The following is a 24,136-nucleotide window of genomic DNA, read 5'->3' as shown; positions in this document are numbered from 1 at the left end:
GAGACATGAATAAGAAGTTGCGCAGCACACTTTTGTCTTTAAATTTGTGTTTGAATCGTAGCTTGTCTGGAACAGAGTCGCTCCAGTTGATACGGGACTCTGGGAGCGAGACACTTTTCCCTACCAATGCCAGAGGAAAAAACAAGGGAAGACGGAGAGGTGGGGTGGTAAGGGGGTTGAGGAAAGATTGGTGGCCTCGTGGGGTACATCTCTTTGTTGTGTAAATGGACATAGGGCTTTTATTTGTCACTACTTAACACATGGCCGCAGGTGCAGTTGTGTGACTCATAACTCAAAGCAGCTCAATTCAGCGCAGGGTAGAGCAGTAACGGTGCATGCCGGCCGGGAATATAGAACTCTGCTCTTGTAAGAAAGGCCGGATTCTCTTGAAAATCACACTCACAACATGAACTTCTGTCTGTCAGTACCTTTTTGTGATTTTATGTGAAATCACAAAAAGGATTTGTGAATATTGCAACTTTTCCATCCAATGTGTTCAAAAGAAAACATCACTTTTTGGGGAAATTGCTGTGGAAACCACTATGGCTGTTTAATTCAAAGTAATGGACTTAGAGCACAGAAAAAAAAACATGAACAAAAAACATGATTTTTTTTTAAATTTGGTCAGGAGTTTTACAAACGGAATAAAACTTTATTAGCTCAGGGTGTCCGCGGGGTTTTAAAAAGTATTAAAAAGTGATAAATCAAAATTGTCAAATTTAAGGCCATTAAAAGTGTTAAATGTGGTCTCAGAGGTATTAATTTTTTCCAAATTAGGTATTATTTTTTCAGACTATCAGGTGTCCTATTCTGATTGAAATTCTATCTGCTTTCGCGTTAGTTCGTTTAAATATGGGCTTTAGCATATATGGGCACATAATCAAAGATCTTTCGTCTCCGTCTCAACCCTCAACGTATGTTTGATGCTGACGTCATATTCAGTGGTCGTTCGGTATCATCTCAGAGCACTGCGCGCTCAACAGAAGGGGCTGGCTTACGTTTTATTTTAGACTTGCTTCAAGGCATATCTTCAACGACTATCCTCATAAGAGCAATCTTAAATTATGTATATAAAGTCTAAAATGAACAAAAAGAGTTGTGAGAGAATGAGGCGCGATCCATAGACAGTAAACAGTGAGATCCGCGTGTCTGTCTGACTGTTCAGACAGGAAGGGCAGGAGTAAACATGACATTTATTATAGGTTTATATAAGCATTGTTTAAAGTTTACTTAAATTAAAAACTGTTATATTTTTGAAGCCTAATGATAAATGTAAAAAAAAAATTATAATCAGTAGCTGTATTAAAATCAGTAATACTGGCCTTCATTCATAAAAAGATGCCATTTAAACAAGTATTTAAAATATACTGTCTTTATGTTGTTTCTACATTAATTTGATTAACTGTGAAATTATTATATTAAAAAATATATTAAAAACGTACAAAAAACATTTCTTTTTTATTGCGATTAATCACAGAAAAAATGTGTGATTAATCTAGTTAAAGCACTAGTTTTTAGTATTTTGTTAAATTCAACAACTTATCACAGTTATAGAAATGTAATATTTGGCTCAGGTTTTGTTGTTGGAAAAAAAACACTAAATAATTGAATTGCTGAATTACCATTATTAATTGAAATCAAATGTGTATGCAGTAATGCTTCTCCTTAACCAACCTTTGTGAATGTTGAGATGTATTTTACTGTGTCTGAATGATAACTTATCACAGATTTCCTCCTGGTGTCGATTCTAAATCTATTCTTTTTTGTATGTTATATATGTCAAAATCTGTGTAAATAATAGAAAGGTCACTGATTAACACTTGCAATTCAGTGTCGTGATGGTTTTAAAAATATTCTGAAGGTAGTAAAAAAGGTATTAAAAAGTAGTAAATTTAACTTAAGGATTGCTGTATATACCCTGTAGCTATTGGTAGCAGATTCCTTATGAGCGAAGCCCAAATTATCCTTCAGTTTTGACCCCCAGCGCTTAGCATATGAATAGGCATGTGCCAGTAAAAAAATTTCATGTTGCGATTAATTGCTGAAGTTTTAATCACGGTATACGGTCTTACCATGATATTTAAATAAATTGCACAAAAAGTGTTGTCATAGTATAACAGGTTTAAGAACTCTTTTTGTAATAACAAAACTAACTCTGAATGTTGAAATGCAATAATACAATGCACCAAAAATATACAAAAGTAAAATGTTCAAGCAGATTAAAGTGCAAAAGAATTAGGCTATAAAGAACACATTTCAATAAGCCCTCATTATTTTATGCAGTAACCAAGGTTGGGCAATAGCTACATTTGTTACAGAAAGATTTTTTGTTAATGTTAGTTAAGAAATACAATTGATCGTTAGCTGTTAGTATTATCTTAGGTCCATTAAATACGTTCTTTTTATTTTAGTAATGTTATTACACAGTAACTAAGAAATGAACATTACTTGATAATAATGAATTAACATTATGATAACTAATGAAGCCGTATGTCTCAAAGTTTTATTGAACAATAGCAAATATATTCTGAAAAATTCTAATCCTTAGTACATGTTGTAGTCCAGATTAAAATATAGAATGTTTAAGTTTGAAAATAAATAGCCTATCAAGTCTTTAAGTAATAAGTATTTGGTGCTGTGATGAACAACATTGAGATTACAAAAAAATGAATGGCTGTTTGAAGCGTTTTAAAGGGGTGGTTGCATGCGATTTCACTTTTTTAACTTTAGTTAGTGTGTAATGTTGCTGCTTAAAGCATAAACAGCATCTGCAAAGTTACAGCGCTGAAAGTTCAATGCAAACGGAAATATTGTCTTTTAAAGTTATGGCAGTTTATTGCATAAAAAAGCGGCCGGTTTGGACTACAACGAGCTTCTTCCTGGGTTGGTGACATCATAAACCCATGCTATTACCATAAACACTGTGACTTCTGCCGTAATGGTAAGGGACGTGGCGTTTCCGGACAACCTGTGCATGGCACTTCAGCCAATAAAAATACATGAAACTACATTTGGCCATTTAACCAATCTAAAGGGGGTCGCACACCGGACGTGAAGCTCAGCGCCGCGTCTCGGGTATCTCACACTGTATGCGCACATTATATAGGTGCAAGCTCAGTTTTGAATCGACTTCTGACAGAAGAGCTGCACGAGGGGTGAAACTGGCGAACGGCGGTCTTTTGAATCAGCTTTGACCGCGACTCTGGAAGACTTGGAGTTAAGCTTTTCTCTGAGAAAAGAACAAAGAACGGCACTGAAGTCATTCTTAAAAAGGGAAGATGTGTTCGGAGTTTTGCCGACCGGATACGGCGAATGTTTAATTTGTCAAATAGCTCTGTTTCACCTTCATTGCTCTGGTTGGTTGTAGCGCTGTCCAATTGCGTGCAGAGGCAGTTTGAAAGACAACCGTTTGATGTGGGTCTGGCTTGTCAGGCTAGTGACTTGTCATGTGAATTTTTTGGTCAGCATTAAGGAATTTAGTGTGATTTTGATGTGCTTTTATATAATAACTTAATTGGATAACACAGCCACTTGACTTTTTATGCAAATCTAGGCATTTCAGTCCGCTAAGTGTTGACTGGCATTTAGTGACAATAATCAACATTGGTCGAGAGATGCTGAAGGGCTAATCATCTGGGCTCTGGTAGTTACAGTGGCACAGGTGCACCTGCAGAGCCACGTAGGGTTTGCTGGGGCAGCTGTGTGTGTGTGTGTGTGTGCGCACACGCAGTCTGCAGGGTACCTGTACAGTGGGCTTGCAGCTGCAGATGCCTCTGAAAGCTTTTGCTTATGTAAGCAGACGAGCCCCACTAGAGGCCCGTGGAGCTGCTTGATAAACAAAATGAACACAATGCTTCCCATCATCAGACCCTCTGCAGGGAATTCAACCCCCAACTCACCTAAAAATACTTTAACTATTTACCTCTTACCAGCTCATCACTTTTTTTTAAACGCAACACGACTGATGGATCGGCATAGTTTACGTATGGATTGTAAATATTTATGGAATAACATCCGCTTCATTTTAGAGCAACGAGGGCATGCTTTACGAAATAAAGCCCCAAATAAGACATGGCAGCAGATTGAGGACGTACAAATATTTATAACCGTGTTTGATTTGTGTACTTGCTGGAAGCCGAGGGAACATTGTTAACCCTTGAACTGCGGGAAATGGTTTAAAGAAAGATAGCGGATGTTTAATATTCACTGTTTAAACACTGTAAAACTTAAGTTTAGACATAAGTAGGTCTGAACGTTTTGTGAAAAAAATCTATTTAAAAAATGTTAATACAAAAATGGTGATTGCGGTTTAAAATTAAATTAAAATTGAATAATAATTTGATTTTACTTTACTATAAAAAAAATGAGAATAAAATACTACAATTTCTTGATTCATTCATTTTCGAATGTTGAACTATGAATCTTTTATTTTGGCTGAAAAAAAGCAGGGAGACTTTGAACCCAGTGAACCAGAAGTTGCAACTGATTTTATTTTATCAGCACTGAAATAAAATCAGTTGCAACTTCTGGTTCACTGGGTTCAAAGTCTCCCTGCTTTTTTCCGCCAAAATAAAAGCTTCCAAGCGAAATGGAATATTGAATAGAGGGCAGGGTTTTACTTCAGCGCTCCTCCTCTCCATCTTTCACTCATCATATCAGACTAACGGCTGGAGGGCTATTCGGTTATTCGAACCCAAGCCTTCAAACTGCCATCATCTGAAAGGGAGCACTATTCCAGACCGGAAATAACTTTTCAGATTTTGATTAAAGATTACCACGGCAAACAATTTTTTTCTGTGTATTTACTTGGCACAGATTAATTGTTCACCCTAAGACCTGTAATGTGTGCAAACAACGTAAATAAAATAGATTTTGATTTCATACAGACTTTAAAGCTTTTCGTTTATTGACTATAAGTTTATAAATGCTTCTCATTACTAATGTAGTGAAATGGATGGCATATGCCGCGTTCCCAAATTCATGTTGTAAGCGACCCAAACTCAGTGCAGATGCAGTTTGTGCAGATCAGCATTTACGATGAACCGATCCTCTCTGAGACACTAAAACCACTGTTATCATGAGCTGTTTGCGTATCGATGAACACAGTGCCATGTTTCACTGTAGCGTACACCAGTGTTATTTTAGCATCATTGAAATTATATTATAGTGTTTCTTAATATTTTGGATTTTATTAAATTTTTATATATTCTACATCATTCCAATTTTCATTTCAATTAATTGTTCAACCCGCAGACTTTGTGAGTGCAATTCTTACCAGTTTCACCACATGATGCCGGGCTAACTAGTTGTTTTATTGGTTGCTAGTGGTTTTAGAAATCTCTGTGAGCAGATGAAGGTACGGGTGCTCGGCTCGCCGCTAAGAGCGTGGCAGGCGCGTGTTCTGCTGTTTGCCTGTGCGTCTGGTGCAGCAGCTATGCTTTCAGGCAGCTGTGTGGGCACCTGTGCTGAAGGACCCCAGCCCTCCTGACAGCCGTTCTTGTACTGAGGGAGAAAAAGAGTCAGAGGCGGATGGACGGCCCCATGACTTTGGGCGAGTAACTACATCTTGTGGGAGAGTTATACTTGGCTGAGAGCCTAGAGCTGCAGCTATGTGTGTAAATAGCCAGGCTTTTTTTAAACACCCTTGTCACGGGCACGACTGTTTAATGTGACAATGCTTGCACCGGGGCGCTGATGTTCAGCCCAGAAGAGATGATCGGAGGAGAGAGGGAGAGGAAGGAAGAGAGGCAAGGAGGGAAAGCAGCAGGGAGCGTTCGCCTTCCTTCAGGGCCTTTTGCATGCGAGAACACTGGCTGTGAATGACAAAAAAGATTGTCATTTGCTCTTGACAGATCACTCAGGCACCCTCGCTCAGGCAGAAGTTGCACTTAGCGAGGAAACGAGCACCAGGAGAGAAGTGAGAAGAAGGTTATGATCCACTGTGGCGACAAGGACACAAGACTAGTGCCCAAAGCTTGGAGGAAATCGGCTTGACTCATGGAGTTTCTCCATTCAGAAGATGCATCCTGCATTTTTGACTTGACAGCCATCTACAGGCCATACAAGCTAAAGCAGCTTTTGTGCGTAGTTCTTCCTCTTTGCCTACTCTCTTTGAACCCCCTGCCTCTAATGCAAGGTCACAACCTGGCAGTGAAGACCCTGTGTAGTTGGACATGCCTTGGGATAAAAGGCCCCACTAAAGCCCTGTAAAGAATAACAGTACAGTTTGATGTACGGCTTTTATGTGGCCACTGCTCTTTGTTCTTGAGAAAATCTCTGTTCTCGTTTTTCTTTTGTGTTTCCTCAGCACTGGGTTTCAATGGTCTTGCATCTCTGTTTTAGAGAGCATATTCTACAGCTAGAGGTATAGAATAAAAGGTCTATTTGGTTTGATATCTCTGAGCTTACAGTCTTGTGCTCTTATTCTCTCAGGTCATTCTGTATCCTCCCATGACCCAAACGTTCAGACGGTATCCTGTAACCTGTAGCTTTTAATAGCTCTCTTGATCTTCAGACATTCGACTTCCTCCCAAACTTATCTTATATTTAGGCTCATTATGTCCCACATGTGACCATGTGTCTGTCTGAGGTTTGTCCTCTAGGCCACCAGGTCATAAGTCTTCCACCAGAGGGCAGTGCTCTGGGTCAGTGTGTGTGTGTGTGTGTGTGTGTGTGTGTGTGTGTGTGTGTGTGTGTGTGTGTGTGTGTGTGTGTGTGTGTGTGTGTGTGGTGTGTGTGTGTGTGTGTGTGTGTGTGTGTGTGTGTGTGTGTGTGTGTGTGTGTGTGTGTGTGTGTGTGTGTGTGTGTGTGTGTGTGTGTACTTGATTATATTACATTGTTGGGACAATGTCCCCACAATGTAATATTAACCTGAGATCGCCTACATTGTGGGGACCAGCCAGCGGTACTCACAATATAAATTGATTTATAAACATACTAAAGATTTTTTTTTGAAAATGTAAAAAATGCAGAATGTTTCCTGTGATGGGTAGGTTTAGGGGCAGTGTAGGGGGATTAAATGTAGTGTTTGTACAGTGTAAAATCCATTACGCCTATGCAAAGTCCCCACAACAACACAACGTGTGTGTGCGTGTATCTGTCTGTCTGTCTGTCTGTCTGTCTGTCTGTCTGTCTGTCTGTCTGTCTGTCTGTCTGCGTTTAGTAATCTGTACTTTACAACAAAATTGACAATAAGAAATTACCTTCATCTGAAAAAAAACCTCTTTAGGTTAGGTAAAAAAAAGAGGACATTTTACAATAACAATAGTCTTTGTGACTCTTTTTGATGTGTGTGTGTGTGTGTGTGTGTGTGTGTGTGTGTGTGTGTGTGTGTGTGTGTGTGTGTGTGTGTGTGTGTGTGTGTGTGTGTGTGTGTGTGTGTGTGTGTGTGTGTGTGTGTGTGTGTGTGTGTGTGTATATATATATATAGAGAGAGAGAGAGAGAGAGAGAGAGAGAGAGAGAGAGAGAGAGAGAGAGAGAGAGAGAGAGAGAGAGACACTACCACTGTATGGTTTGCTAAAAGATCCAATATTTTTATAATTTGGTTTTGATTTTATTATTATTTTATACATTAACATATATTACATTTATACCTCATAAATACATGAAAGCCATCTACAGCATGCAGTTTGATATTTTGCTATCATTAACTTTTAATTGTATTATCAACTTAATTTAGTCATTGCAGTCATTTTAATTAAACAGTAGGTGTCTAAAAGTATTTTATTCAAATAATTATGTCAGCGCGTGTGTGTGTGTGTGTGTGTGTGTGTGTGTGTGTGTGTGTGTGTGTGTGTGTGTGTGTGTGTGTGTGTGTGTGTGTGTGTGTGTGTGTGTGTGTGTGTGTGTGTCTGAAAGGATATGAGCTCATCAGATAAGTGATTAGATCTGGTTTGTGTCTGATGCTGAACAGAGACGTGCCCACCTCTTTATCAGTTTAGGCCGATGGAACGAGTCTCTTTATCTGTTTAGTCTACTTAAAGTTTCCTTAGACTTTAGAGCCCTAAAACATAAAGAGAACAAACAGCAGATACATGTGTGCCTTTCAGCTTCAGTTAGACTACAAGAATACAGCATAGGAGTATGTTAGAGGCTCGATTCAGATTTCCGAAAAAAAATATTTTGTTTGTATTTTGCATGAATGCTCATCTTCACGGCCATGGTCACTTTAAGAGCGTGCTCTGTCAACAGTCAGAGCTGATTATCTTAAGAAGTGATGTGTGCAAAGCACAGCTAATCTGAGCTGCACTGGCGTGATTTACCTGGCTGGAGCGCAGCCGGCACGTGAGCCCCAGACACGCTGGTTGTAGGTCAGCAGACAGCAGATGTCACATGTAGAGAAGGCTTCACTGTGGGCTGTGGCTGTAGGTGGAAGCCAGGTAAGTGGGTGAGCCGCTTTCTTGTAGCCTGATGTCAGGTAATCGTAATAGGATGAAGACCTGTTGCTCAACCAAAACGTTGGCCCAGACACACGCAAAAAGGCTCCCTCCTGAACCCTGATGAAAGGGCCCCGGTGGATTTATCATGTCTGGAGGAGATGCTTGCTAAATACTGGTGTTATTCTAATATAATGTTCATGCCATTTTTTCCGTGTTTTGTCTGGGCGCTGTCCTCAGACAGGGAAACATTAATCATTACAAGCACATAACAGAATGCTTATAAGCCCACAAGACCCATGGAGAGAAATTTTCCTCCTAATGTGTTGTGATGAATGGCCTTATAGAAACACGAAGATGTTAAATTAGCTTGTATGGGCTGAGATGAGCGTTCTGCATGTTTCTAATTTGCAGGCGTGGGATGTGTGCGGGGATGTTGATGTGGAAGTGTCTAGTTTGCAGATTGATTAGTGGGACAGACTGTCTGCAGCACCTATTACATTTAAACTCCGTAATCCACACAATCAGTGCAGGTGAATCCCAGACCTCCTGCGTCTACGGTGTGTTGAAGAACTGGGTTGGCTCAACACTGTCTCGCCCAGGTGCGACTCGACGGTTCAGTGTAATACATTACATTTCCAGCATTTTCCAGCAAGTTGTATGCCCTCACTAAACACAAAATACAGCACAAAGTGACACACTTTATATTTGATAAATATGAAATAAAGTCTGACAAAAACATCCTGTTGCGCTTTTGGCTGGTTAAGGCAAAATTCTCTTTTCTTTATGGTGTTGTATTTAACTGGTAACTGAATGTAACAACCATGTTCAAGTAAATGTCCAAGAAACTCATCAGTGATTGGTTATATTCACAGGGGTGACCATAATGTAGTTATGTATGGCAGCTGTGTGGAATTCTTGCGAGAACAAAGCAGACATGCATTGTGAACTCTCCGGACATGTGTCAGTGATTTGTGATTTCATTTCTGTCCCTTTTCATTTGTCTCTTTCATTATTTTTCTGTGTTTTTTTCCTCCCAGCAGTGCATTCTTTATCTGGATTTGTTTTATGGAGCCTTCAAGCATTCCTCCATCATGGCCATCTCTCTCCTAAAGAATCGTATTGAAACTGCTCCAGGTTTAAAGTGGTACCAGCCTGTCGATCTCAACCACCTTGGACACGATTGAAAGAGTCTCACTCAGAGAAGAAAAGAGAATAAATAATAATAGAATTAGAGGGGAAAGCATAATAAAGTATCGTTTTCTGGGAAGGCTTTCATCTTTCCATAACAATAATGTTGTGAATGGTCCGAAGGAGGACGGTGTTTGGACTGGGAAGCCTGCAGTGACAGACATGAAAGAGCCCGGAGTGGAGTGGGCTTTAAAGAGACCGATGGTGCTACAGGTCAGCGTGTTCGCAGCATGTGGACGACCTTGGCCTCCCCATCTATTTTTGCACCCCTGTCCATTCATTCTCAATGACTGTGTCCAGCCTGTTGCTTTCGCCTCTCTTCCACTTCCACCCTTCCATTTCCCTTCATTTTGCCTTCCTTCTTCTCATCGTCGCCTTCCACCCCTAGTATGCCTGTAATTTCGGTTGTGTAGCCTACCGCCCCCTTGGTCTATGGGCAAGAGGCCCAGGAAGGGGAGCAGTGGGTACAGTGTGAGCACAAGGAGGGGACGTCTGAGGAAATGGAGCGTCATTGCTCTCGGTGCTTGACGTCAGGCTCGGCCCCTCTGCAGCTGTTGGATGTGTTCAACAGCTCTCTGTGTTTGCTGTCACGCCACTGTGGGGGACTATTAAAACAACAGCCACAGGTCGCAACATCACAAGACTTGGTTAAGGGCAAACAAGTGCGTGGCGTGAAAGTCAGAAGTATGCACTGATATAAGTATAATATAATATAAATAAGACAAAACTTGAACTGTTGAAACGTATGATGTCATAAAGATTTTTTTTTAATGTTTTTAAACGTCGCAAATGCTCCAATGCTGCATTTATTTAATTGGAAATACAGTAATATTGCGAAAAATTGGTACAGTTGAATGTAACTGTTATCTACTGTGATATATTTTCAAATGTAATTTATTCCTGTGACGGCAAAGCTGAATTTCTTATTAAAGTAGAAAACAGTTGTGCTACTTAATAGTTTTGAGAATTATTAATATAATACATGGTATAACTATAATATATTATCCATAAAACTTTTTCTTATTTTTCATTTGCAAGATTATTGATGTAGTGGGGAAATCCTCTCCATACCCTCAATCTAACCCCTCAATAAAAGAGAAACAATAATCACTAAACAAAAGATTAATCAGCTAAGGATTAAGACCAGAGTGTGTTTCTGTTTCTGTGTTTGTGTGCACCTCTGAAGTGTATCAGTTCAGTTTTTTTTATTTTCATTTTGTTAGCTTGTGAAAGAACAGACAAGAATCAACAGGTAAATAAACGTAGCACTCATTTCGGTTGTATTGCTTGACCCTTTTGCCCACAAAAAATCCACCATTCTAATTTCCTTTCTGTCTCTTTTTTTAAAGTACAAGTCAATCCACTTACTCATTTGTTTTCCGCCCCTCCCTCGCTCTTTATCCTCCATCTCCCCCTCCTCTCTTTGCCTCAGCACTTATGAGGCTTTAAGGGAGCCAAGCTCTGGGTATTGGTCCGTCCCCCTCCTCCTCCTCCTCCTCCTCCTCCTCCCATAAGCCCTACCCCCTCGCTGCCGGCTGAGTTGGTACGGTCCTGCTTTGCATAAGTTGTCTGTGAGTAGATCCATGTGTAGGGGGCCAGCACTGAAGGAATTAGTCCCTTGTGCAGCGAGTGGATGTATGTGTACTGAGCGGGTTGGTGAAAAGAGATCCTCTGTATCTGGCTCCACGTCTTTCCCAGTACCTCTGAGGCTTTTATCATGTATTGCGCCTACCCCGTGCCTGGAATGGGCAGCATGTATTACTACAACGGAAAATCGGTGAGTGCCTTCTCTCCCTAGAGGAAATGTGTGTAAGTAAACATGTTTTTCATGTGCAAGGTGGGCTGCCGGGTGTAATGGAGTGGTGAGCCGTGTCAGTTCAGTGTGTTGAAACTGAGTTGAGGGTCTCATTGCTCTCGGCTCTGCTCTTGTATATGTGTGTGTGTGACTGCTGACTGTGTTTCCATTACCTCAGTCTGAGCTAGGGCAACATTTACTTTCATTTGACATTTAACAAGTGTGAGTAGCTACCCTGATTTTAACTTCTGTAGAGAGTTTAAAAAAAACCACAAAAAAGTATATTGAGTGAGCATCTGAAATAATGTTTTAGAGGCAAACTGACATATCTGCAAGTCTCCATTTTCTTGATAAAAAAGAACTTATTTTGGATAATTATTTGGTGTTGGTGGATGTGTGTGACTGATGCTGGCTGCACTTGTGTCTCACTGTTAGCTCCAAGCGGCCGCTTTGCTGAGCACTGAGATGGGCTCACAATAATAACAAGTGGGAGTCTGGGAATGATTAAGGAAGCGAGTCTGTCTGTTGAGGTTTGACTTTCCTGTTTGCAGATTGAGCTCAGAGCAGCAGCATCGCTGTTCCTCCATCTGTTTTTAATCAGCCAGGCATTCTTCTCTCTATAGGAATTCTGATGGGACTCCTAAACCTCTCCACCACAGGCCCTTTGATTTCTGTGTGCCTCTCACTATGCCTGTTTGCCTGTCTGCGTGTGGCTGTCTGTGTGAACACTCGTGTGCTGAACGTTTGTCAGGTGCTTGATGATTGGATTGGCGGTGCGGGCTTGTGAGACAGAGGAGGTGGCGATACAAACCTGCACTTGTGCCTCACTGAGTGGGCGTTTGGGTTTACCTTAATCGTTTCTGAAAAGATAGCAAAACCTGATAAATCTTCCATTTGGGAATGACCTCAAAAGTAGAAATGATTCATATAATTAGAGCATGAAAATAAAAAATAAATGAACATTAATAACTCTGAATGTGAATGAGAAAGAATAGGTGGCGACTTGAACCGGCACTTGTTCCTCATGACTGAGTTGTTTCTGAAAAGATAGCAAAATCTGATTAAACTTACCTTTGGGAATGACCTCTCAAGAAAAAGAATCAGAAGAATTAGAAATAGAAAAAAATTATATTTGTAAGAAAGTCTGGTATGACCTTGTTTAGCTAGACAACATGATGTGTGGGTGGGTTTATATTTTATAGGACAGAGTTTGAGGATAAATTTATCCCAATAAACTAGATTAAAAATGACAAAAACAACCTTTTTGAGATTTACTTCTTTTTTAATTTACTTATTTATTATTATTAATATATAATTTATAATATAAGTATTATTGTTTGTAATATTTTTTTCAGGTTATAGTTAGTTTGTAGTATATATAATTAGCTGTATAAAAAAACAATATCTATGGTATATCATCAGTTATGGCCAAGTAAACATGTTGTCGGGTGGGGTGGGGTCGGATGTTCCACCTACTTCCTTAAAAGTGAGTCGCTGCTCCCCAGACGATGCAAAGCACTACTTCAGTAGAGAGGGAAAAGTTTCCAGTAGATTTCCCTGATGTCTTTCTCTCTCTGTCTGCGTGGGGCTCTGGAGATTTCTCCATCTGTTTGCTGAATTTAAGAATGATCCGTTACCCGCTTAATAAGAGCTTGCTTATTAAATTTCAATGTTGTTCACATTATTTGTGCTGCTTTTAACAAGGGCGGCAGCAATCATGTTTGCACAACTTTCTTAAATTTCCAATCTCATTTCTGGGGACAAACGCAAGACCCCGGCTTGTGTTTTCACTTCTTTTGAGGTCATCTGACAGAGTCCAGAGTTAGCTTTCCTTGTAGGCCATTATGACAGATCTCTTTGTTCCTGCACCACAAAGCTCACTTTGATCTTTTTTATATTAAGTATTTCCAGCCTTGTAATGCAGGCTGGGAGGAAAGAGAAAATGAGGAGCATGTGGCTCACTTGGGTCAGAGTTGAGCTTTATGATCCAAAGCAGTGGGTAAATGCCCAATAAACCCTTCCTTGTGTTGCTTTATTTATATCTTGGCACACAGATATCATTTATTTATTAAATGTCAGATGCGGTGAGCATCAACAGAGATAAAAGTCACATTGATTTGTTTGAATGTCAGGCTGGTACCAATAATTTTATGGCAGGGCCCTAGAGGGCAAGCGGCCTCCCTGGCTTTGATTGGGTCAGTTTATGACGTGTGAAGTATTTTATTTCCTCTCTGCCGTTCTCGCTTTGATTCACGTATTTCCAAGTGTTTGCTTAAGGTGGTAGCATTTCCTTTAAGATTTCTAGGACCTTCTGCTGGAAAATAGTGCTTAGTTCTCTTTTTTTCAGATACATACTCTGCCTTTTTGAAGGTTTTGTTCTGGTTGAAACTTTGCATAATGAGTCAGCGTGCTCGTCTGTAGTTGTTCAAAGCAGACCATCGTGTTGTTTTTCTCCTCTCGAAAGGCTTCCACCTGTATCTGTAAGGAACAAAACGCTTTTAAGTTTCAAACTTTTACCGTCTGCTCTTTGTAGACAGACTTGGCTTTAAAAGTCAAAACGTGTCCCTTCAGGACAGAGCTGCTGTGTTCAATAGGGGCTCATTGTGCGTGAGTAGCGTGCCTTTTCGCCTTGATAAGTGTGTTAGATGGGAGTTGAAAAGGAAGGCCCTCGGGCTGCGATCCGACTCCAAACAAGTGACATGCAGAGGCAGGATATTTTCTTGTCACTCGCAGTCCCTCTGCTCTGAACCCGTCCTTGTGGGTTAGTCTGTTGTTTTGCCTTTTTTTCCCCTCTATAATCATTTCTTTCTCTCTCGCTCTCTCTGTTCCCTGCCTCTCTCACTGTTGTCATTGGGCTTATCCATATGTTGACAGTTTAGTGTTTTTTTCCGTGTGTTGTTGTGATGGATGTGGTTTTCAGATCAAAGGAAGGTCTGACAGCCGAGAAAGGAGAGAAAAACTCATTTCACTCATCAGCGTGAGCCTTCGTCTCCATTTACTCACACAGGAATTGAAACCAAAAAATACTATTTTTATTGCTTTTTGCTCGTGACTATGTTTTAATGACAAGCTTGAAATTAATTTTGCGATGTTGGAAATATATGCAAGGTTGCTGCTATTATGGAAAATGGAAAGTGGAAAAAGTCAAGTCACCTTTATTTTTATAGCGCTTTATACAATACAGATTGTTTTAAAGCAGCTTTAGTGATAACAGGAAAGATCATCAATTATTAAATTAGTTCATTTTATCCATAAAGCAGTTCTGCAAAAAATGATGTCACCGTCTAGCTCTCAGTTCTCATACAACAGCATCAGTACAGTCAGATCAATAATATTGTTGAATATTAAGTTATACTAGAATATTAGAGTCATGTAAAAGTGAATATATATTTCTATATCCTATATAGTGGCTGTAAATTGCACTTTGTAACAGCAGTCTCTAAATTATTTTAAATATAGTGTATGATCTTATAACTATCACACATGACTGGAAAAAAAGTATGGGAACTCTAACTAATTTCTTTTCCACAGTTTATTTCCACGTTCAATATTTAAAAAGAAGGACAATGAGGGGAAAAATGTAAACGTGGGTGTTTAGATCAGAGGGTAGTGAATAACTGACAGCTTCCTAATTAAAGCTCTGGTCAAAGGAAGCGTTTCCTTTGCTCTTTCTCTCGTGCTTTCTTTCATTCTCTATCCTGGTGGTGGAGCGGGGCGCCGGTGTTTAGGAAGGTTTATTAACGGGTCGGCTGGTTAGCTCGGGGTAAAGCGGACAATTAGCATTATCCGCTGCCATATGCTGCCCATTGAGCCGTGAGGCGGAGACAAAGGCCTCTCTCCCACGCCGCCCTAACCTGAGATCACCAGGGGACTTCCAGCGCCCGGGTCACATGTGTGCGCCTGCACACCCACGGGAGCCCGTCGCAGCTTATGAACACACTCACTGCCAATCACATGGGCCCGTACTGCCGCCTCAGCAAGGTGCCCGGCCGCACACAGCTGGCTAAGCTGACTGAAAGGCTTTAGATGTTGATCGTAATGCAGAGTGTGTCATGACATGCTACAGCCGTGTGTTTGTGTGTGATGAAGGGGATCTTTGCATACATCTGAAATATTAATGAGTAGGGGGATCTGACAATGGAAATTCAATGTAATCAATATTTGATTATAATTACTACAATAATTGCCAGTGCATTTCATGTTCATTTTTTACTTCTTAATAAAGTTTTTATATGTCATAAATGTACTGTTTATTTTGCAATTCTGTTGTTTTGGTCTGTATTTCACTATAGTTTAAATAATTAGGAATTAAATAAATGAATTATTAAGTATTATCAAATAAAAACGAATATAGACAAATTTCTGATTTTATGATGTACTATGTTATTCAGTAAAGAGTTTTGTTCATATCTTGAGACAGATATATTATTTATTTTTTAAATGTCAGATGCTGTGAGCATCAACAAAGATAAAAGTCACATTGACTGGATTTGGTGTAAATAATTATGAATTGATAATTCTTTAATTATTCAAAAATAAGTCAAACCAATTTAGGCCGATTTCCTTTTTCCGATGTATTGTCATTTAGTAAAGAACTGTAATACAACTGTTGTCCGAACAAATATTTTTATATTTTTTCTATATATTTCTATATTTAATTTACTCTATATTTACTTAAGTCTTACTTTTTATACCCTTTTGCCTGTTTGCCTTGTTTAAAAGATCCAGTCTTTCTTGCAGAGGATTAACATTATATCATGTGGTGTGATTTTATTTATAGAGTAAAAGTTGCTGTGATGTTGAGAGGTTGTGTTTAACTTGAAATAACTTGAAACACATTGGGCTGCACATCTGCTCTGTGTTACAAGGATTGGTTCTTACCGACATGACGGTGCAGTCGGCTCCTCGCTGGGAGGAATTTAAATGGCAGGTGACGAGGACACCTGAAAGTGAGGACCTGAGTGAGTCTGTCCGGCTTAATGCAGATAATGAGCGAGACTCTTCAACATGTTTACCTGGCATTTTTTCATGTCATACATGGCAGTGTTTTCTGTCTCCCTCTGAGAGGTTTTGTCCCATCTGGTGCAGATGAACTGAGAGAGCCACATTACTGGGCTGTAGCCTCATGTCTTTGATCCTCCTCTACTGGAATGGGCACATCTGCAGCTGTAACCACTTCTCCGCTGACCCGACCTTGTCCAACCCCACAGCTCCTAAAATACACATGCGTAATACACAAACACATATGCACCCTAACGCCCTCGCATATTAATCCATTTGTTTTGATGCTTTTGTTCGGCTGGCATGCATGTCGTCGTCATTATATTACAATTAAGCACTGAAGCGCACACTACGCTGCAGATAATCCTCCCTTTTTTTATAAGACTTCTAAATTAGCCATCTGTTACATCAAAGAATTTGTAAATTGGCCATATGCGTTGCATTGCATTGCATTGTTTGTTTTGTATTATGCAGTCAGGTTTTGTGGTATGTGTGAATTAGGCAGAGGGTATGAAGATACGCTTGGTGACATGATTGTGTCTATGTAGTGGTTGCTCTGTTTATTGTAGATATGAATACCGCTGAAAGCAGTTGTTTTTGGTCGTAATGTCTGGTTTTGTTTTTCTTTTTGCAGGTGTATGCACCATCTCCCAGCACAGACGACTTCAACAGAGACTCTCCATCCTACCCGTCCCCCAAACCCCCCAGCAGTATGTTTGCAAGCACTTTCTTCGGTCAGTCGCGATCATTTTTTCTCACTTTTTAGTTCTTTTTTATTTACTTTGTTTCAATTTTGTATAGGAAGTCTTGGCCAAAGCATTGTAAACACAGTTTTGTTGTATACATTTCACATTACAATGTTGCATTAGTGTGGCAGCAATAAACCCCAAGGGTTACAAAAATAATATGTATATATTATAAATGTCTAGTACATAAACTGTAAAAAAATATGGACGTAGTGTCCGTGACGTCACCCATAGGATTCCGATTAGCCATTCTGAAGCGTAAAGTAGAGACAAGCTGGCCGCTGCCTTCTTGCCAACGCGTCAACGCGCGTCACGCCGGGTAACAGAAAATGGTCAAAGAGGCGGGATGTGGGCCAAGCATAGGTGACACAATAACTATAGACGGCGGATAAATGGCTATCCACCTGCCACTCAAAGTAACCACGCCCTTAATTATCAAGAACTTTAAGGGTTTATATAAAGTAAACGGATGAGTTATAAAAAAAAACTAAATGCATTTGCAATCATGTACTGCGTTTTGTATAATGTCCGAAGACTCAAAAACCCTTATAATTTTTTTTACATTTACTAGTTTCTAGGATATCACAGAAACTAGAGCATCCTATGCATCCTAGAATTACATCCTAGAGTTATTTTATTTATTTATTTTTTATTTTTATTTATTTTTTTGCAATACGTAATTCTAAAGCTAAATCTTCTTCCACACTGAACAACTTCTGGTGTGTTCCTTTCTCTAACCCACACATTGAGCCTTTATTTTTATTTTCACAATTGGGAACCCTTTTCTTTACATTTCAGTCACTGCCTACCATGCTACCGACTTCACAGACTTAGATAGTAAACCAACCATGCGTATTCCAGCTTTTCCAATGAAGACTGATAAAAGATGATATGGCCATTTCAAGTCATGTGTTTCAGACTGTGAGGAATTTCTCCTTTAAAAAATTGAGGCGGAAGCAAGTGAGCAGCGGCTGGCTGAATGTTATCTCAGCTGCGCTCAGCGCTTGGCTCAGACTCAAGTGTAAAAGCAGACATAAAGAGAGGCCGGGTCTGTTTGACATCCTCTATCCAAAATAAGGAGTGTGGGGTCAGGCTTCAACTCACATATCAAACTGTGTGTTGTGTTTGTCCTTGTTTATCAGCATTATTTATCACATTAATGTCACCTCGGTCTCGCTCCCAATTAAAACCTTCCTTGTCAGAAAGTTACAAAGTAGCTTATATTAAAACTAGAAAACAAATATATTTCCCATGTTTAAATGTTCACATTTTATTGCTTGTTGCTTAATCAGATGGGACCCACAATTCCTCTGACCCGTGGAACTCGTCCAATGGGATCAGCCAGCCAGGCTATGGGGGAATGCTGGGAGGATCTTCATCTCACATGCCACAGTCTGGAAACTACAGCAACCTGCACTCACACGACCGCCTGGTGAGAACACTTTGTGGGATCAGATCAAATGCAAACCTTTTATGTAGTATAACCGTATTCATGAAGCTTAAAAAGTTGCTGTTCCTCTGAAGTCCCTGTATTCTCTCTCTCTGTCTCAGAACTACCCGCCACACTCGGTGTCGCCCACAGACATCAATGCTAGCCTGCCACCCATGTCCAGCTTCCACCGCAGCAGTGCCAGCACCTCACCCTTCGTCACCGCGTCTCACACCCCTCCTGTCAACACCGCAGAGGGAGTCATGGGTACATTGTCCTGCACACATCACATTTATAGTGTTACTCTTGATTTATCAGTAATTTCATGGGAATAATTTACATTTTAAAATGCATTACAATAGAAAATAGCTATTTTAAACTATATATTAATACTTTCTGTTTTCACTTTATTTTTGATTACATAAATGCCGCCTTGGCATTTATTAATTATTTATGCATAATTAGTAATCATTTAAATTTTATTTTGTTTTGCCATATGTATAATCTATACATCAGTAATTTTCTTCACCCAAATATCACATCATTTTTTAAAATATCCCTGAACATTGTTGAAAAGTTATTTATTGTGTATTTATATCAGCACTTTTTCAGTTCGATCAGTTCACACACCTAGCACCAGCTGCTACTCGCCTATAAAAAATGCATGACACTAATGTCTCTGTCAGCTCTGTTCTGATGTGAATGCTGTATCTCTGTGTGGTCTTTGTGTAGCTGCTGCCAACCGAGGGAACACCACTGGAAGCTCTCAGACTGGAGACGCGCTGGGAAAAGCCCTGGCTTCGGTGAGATCCTTCTCCGTTCAAACAGACCGATTAACCCATACATTAACCATTTCAGAGAACAGGGATTGACTTCCCTTCGTATACATCCAGAACAGATGAAATACATTGCGTAATTATTTCAACTACTGAACGGTATCTAGTTTCAGGCATCGTAAACATACCTCATGTTGTCCAACTTGCGTTGTAGACGCGGGTGAGATTACCCGACATAATGGTGCAGTTAATTCTTTAAAGGACAGGACTTGTACTCTTAGGCTGGGTATTAGTAGCAGTGCAGAAGGTTAAGAGATTGAATAAGGTCAGAGGATCTGTTTGTGGATGTTGCTGGACCTAAGCCCGGATAATTGTGCTCTTAATCTCGCAGTATACAAGAAAAGGAGCTGTACATAAAAGCCTGTGGATTATACATTGGTTTGGATAATGAGTGCTGGCGTTCGTGCGAGTTCCTAATGTGTCCCTGAAACTGGAGCTTACAATAACCTCTAAAACTTGCCAAGCTTAACTTAAAGACTTATTTAGCTCCACAAAAATCCTGCAGACTTGCTTATCCAACAGTAAGTCACAACAAGACTTTTTTTAAAGTAGGAACACATCTGGACTGATCAGCACTGTTTCGGACGGGAGCTGTAGACTCACCTCTCGGCCAAGGACAAGCTCTTTCTGACCATTTGATATTGGAACGGTTGTAGCGCCCTCCTCTTCTGAGAAATTAAACGCCTAATCGCTGCTCTTTGATTGGGGAAAAGAAAGAAAAGAAAAAAAATTGTAATAAGATACTGTGGGTGAGGCCACGAGAGCACACTCTGGCACACAAACAAACACAAGACAGTGCGGCTGAAAGATAATCACAAATTAAGTCTTTTTGTATTTGCAGACTCAATTCTATTAGCATGATAAAGCTGCGGTGAAACGGACACGGTCAGGCTGGGGTGGAGGGACGAAGGGAGGGGGAAACGTCCTAACTGCTGCGGCTCGGCTTTGCAGGCTGCCCATTGTGCCACTTTTGTTTAGGTTCCTTTTGGATGGTTTATGCTCATTGGGCCCCCGCTGGCGGAGAGCAGCGTGACTGATGAGGGGGCGGAGATCCGTTTGTTGTTTGTAAAATGAGTGGTGTTACACTAGAGATACAGCAGTCAGCCAGGACTCTCCAAATGGCTCGCTTTCACTCATTAGGTCAGCAACCGTAAGAGGTTTTGAAGCATGAGGGCGGAGGAGACGGACGCTCGCCTAGCACAGTCATGATGGATCAGATGCTGTTTTTTATTGGTGAACCGCTAAGAATCATCCAGACAAAACTCTCATGAAACATACAGTTGGGTCCAAAGGTCTAGAGATGACATGGATAAAAAAAAAGTTTTAGGATTTGGACAGCTTAAAAACAAAGCAGCGTTATGACATAAAATGTATATTTCAGATTGTACGCTACGCCACTAATCGAATCGGTACATTTGTGACACTGATCATGTGACACTGTACAGACAGAGTACATGATCTTCAGGTTTTAAGTTAACTTGTGAAGCTTATGCTGCTCAAGTGCTTCTGTTATTTTAAAGTGGAAGACAAACAAACCAAATACTAAGGTGTTATAAAGTTTATATTAATAATTTAATTTGCGAAGAATAAATGTGCACTAAATGCACATTGTATATATATGCTATTGTATATAAAGCGTTGTATATTGTATATGTTTGAATCTTCAATATCTGTTATTGTTGCAGAGTATTTCTTTCTTTGTATCTCTCTGTATATCACTCTCACTCTATAATCACTTGCCCCCTCTGTCTCTTCCTCTATCTCTCTCTGTCTACTCTGAGAGATGAATGTACTAAAGCCCCAGGCAGGATTTGCAGAGTTGATTGAAACACAAAAGTGTGGCATTCAGGGTTTAATAAGAAGATTAATAATGATAGTATCCGCATTTTGATGTGTTTTTAAGTCAAATGGACTTCATGATCCTCTGCAAGTGATGGCCCGCAACTTTAGAGCTGTTTTTTTCTCAAATCCCACCAGATAATTGGGATCAAAACCTGAATATTTCATAGTGGAAACCATTATGGGAAAGAAAACCATTTTAGCAGAATGCAGAGCATGCCTTGGATATTTACTTTCCTTTGACATTTGGCTCATAAAACCCCTTTTCAGACAAAATTTCTGAAAAAGATAGGATGCTCGCGTAAACAACATCAGTCAGGTGGAAAAAAACTACCAGCAGTGTTGCACAGGCATTGGTTTGTTAATGTGATGTGGGCAGGGCTGTGCCCGTCTCGGCCACTGTTTATTGGGTAGGCTGGGAGCAGCTTTATTACCTCTCATCCATAACTGAAGATGAGCCAGAGACGCCCATCCACACAGCCACGGGCCAGACTCATTCACTATAATGAGCTCCAAAAAGAGAGATTAATGACCATGTCTTTTCTCTCTCTCTTTCTCTGCATCATCCAGCTGCTTTTCTCTATTCCATCTCCTCTCTATTATGTATTAGAAGAGACGTTATGGATGCTATGTAAGCAGAATTTGAGGGTTATCTGAATTAGGGCCTGGCGGTATGATTGGTGTATTCTCATAGAAATATGTTAACCAATATTTTGTAATCCAGATTTTACAAGGGCTTCTAATGTTGCCCAGCCAGTCATGTTTCACGCTAATGTGTTACTTTTTTATTTTTCATTTTTTACGCCTGACACTTTTTTTAAAGATACAATTAGGTGCGTAATTTTTATCTTTTGGTATATGTCTGCGACCCAGTTATATATCAGTAAAAAGAATCAAATTAAGTAATAAAACAGGACATTACATGGTTATTTATAAAACATTTGATATAAAGCAATTGTTTTGGTTTATGTCGGGTATAAATAAAAAATAATAATGACATTACTACATGGTTATGTAATATATAAATTATAATATGGTTATGTAAAATATAAAACATTTAAAATAAAACAATTGTGATATATACCATACTGTAAGATTATGGACATTTTGTCTACCTCAAATGTGAATTATTACCACCACTGTTTGTTTAGCCGTTTTCCCGCTCTCTTGCAGGGTTTCTGCTTTTTTGTGCTCATGTGGTTTCACTTGTGATGTGCGACATGCAGCGGGTGTGTGGCGTGGGCCCAGCCTTTGACTTAATAACAACCACAGATGTGTCAGAAAGCCAGAGAACGCTGGCTGGACTGCAGGTGTCACACAGCATTTAGTGTGCAGGAGGGGTTGTTTTTTTTTCTGCAGACATTGTAAAGGGCGGCATAGGCTGTTAAAAGGCCATATGTATTCTGTGAGTGTTTTTTTTTTTTTTTACTGCTGCTCTGCCTGTAAAATCAGCTGAATTGATGAGCCAATTTTGGCTGAGCACAGACTGAGGGATGCTAACCGCAGCCATAAAGCCGGAGAGGGAAACGACAGGTTGCAGGTTTAAAAGGTTGAGTTGAGCTACCTCACAAACTGATCTCTCTCTCTTTCTCTCGCTCTCGCTTGCAGATTTATTCTCCTGACCACACCAGCAGTAGCTTCCCCTCAAACCCCTCCACTCCAGTGGGCTCTCCCTCTCCTCTGACGGCTCAGGCGGGCGCTGCCACAGCAGGTACAGTGGTGACAGCCAGCGGCCCCACAGGAAGGGCAGGTAGAGCACCAGTCTGCCTCTCTGACCCCTCACACACATTCTCTTCATATACCACACCTTCACTGGTCAGTCATGTGGTGGCCCTCATTTGGTCAAAATGTATTAATGTGTGGATCGTATAACAAAATATCTGTAAGAAAATTGGTGCTTGAAATCACTTTTGTGATTCCTTGTAATTGAATTAGTCCAAAATACATTTTCAGTGTAAATGTATCACAAATGTGTCCTTTTAGAATAAACACAGCAATTGATATATTCCACTATTTGGTCAGTAATTGTCCTAAAAAAAGGTTAAACAATATTTGTTTTACCATTTGAAACCAAAAATGTTTTGTTTGTGCTAGCTTTTTCAAAAGTAAATGCTTATTTGTTTTATTTATATTTTTTCTATCAAATGCATTCTATAATAGAAAATAGTTATTTTAAATTGTAATAATATTTTAAAATAGCGTTTTTACTGGACATTAGATCGAACAAACGAACCAAAAAAGACTTCTTTCAAAAATATGTACAAATCTTACTGACCCCAAACATTTGAATGGTAGTGTACATTATAAAAGTATCCTTTTATTTATATTTTTGTGTTTTATTTTCATTATTATTGGACATAATCTTATCACTGACCTACAGTCTACACAGCAATACGTTCAGTCTAAAGTATAATTATGAGCTGTGCATGCAGCACTCATTCATGTATTCTGTCCGCTAATTGTTGGTTTATGTAATAAATCCATCAATAAGTCATATTCTTTTTGGGGCCACTGTACAGGCTGAAACTCAATTCACATTTAGACAGACCCTCAACAGAATTCATGTTCTTAACATGTTGTTTGGTTTGTCATTTTAAAGGCTAGAATGGCCTCATTTATTTAATGGACATCCATAAAAAAACATTGATCTGAGATTTTGTAGCTACGTACACAGTGAGCTCCGTTTTATAAGTAAATGAGTATAAACACACTGTCCCTCAGCCGCTGAGATTGAAGATGATGTCGGGGGAGTTATGGCCTGGTTAGGGGTGGATAGATAACCAACCACTGTGAAGATTGTATCTGCTTCTTATAAGACTGATGCACAGTCATTTTACATGAAAAAAAAAGAAAAAGTTTTAATCTTGTAGTGACAGACAGATATACTAGTTGCTACAAATGGCAGTTTCTCCGCACGTTGTTT

At 39.7% G+C, this 24,136-nt stretch overlaps 1 protein-coding gene across 8 annotated transcripts in view; it reads left to right on the top strand.

Moving 5' to 3' along the window:
- Nucleotides 1-24,136, top strand: part of tcf12 (transcription factor 12) — a 134,381-nt gene that overhangs the window by 96,669 nt on the left and 13,576 nt on the right. For 4 of the 8 annotated variants that reach the window (XM_067437408.1, XM_067437405.1, XM_067437403.1 and 1 more), the window contains 5 exons: nt 16,998-17,097; nt 18,402-18,541; nt 18,661-18,805; nt 19,271-19,341; nt 22,822-22,963. In XM_067437408.1, the coding sequence (XP_067293509.1) occupies nt 16,998-17,097; nt 18,402-18,541; nt 18,661-18,805; nt 19,271-19,341; nt 22,822-22,963 (598 nt within the window). Of the gene's footprint in view, nt 1-11,134; nt 11,345-16,997; nt 17,098-18,401; nt 18,542-18,660; nt 18,806-19,270; nt 19,342-22,821; nt 22,964-24,136 lie in introns of those variants that run through there. The other 4 variants (XM_067437406.1, XM_067437404.1, XM_067437409.1 and 1 more) reach the window with 3 other exon arrangements.

Source organism: Pseudorasbora parva, chromosome 1 (genome assembly GCF_024679245.1).
Source record: "Pseudorasbora parva isolate DD20220531a chromosome 1, ASM2467924v1, whole genome shotgun sequence".
Classification (NCBI taxonomy): Eukaryota; Metazoa; Chordata; class Actinopteri; order Cypriniformes; family Gobionidae; genus Pseudorasbora; species Pseudorasbora parva.
Note: the sequence above shows the minus strand (reverse complement) of the source record. Positions and strands in the feature narration are given on the sequence as shown.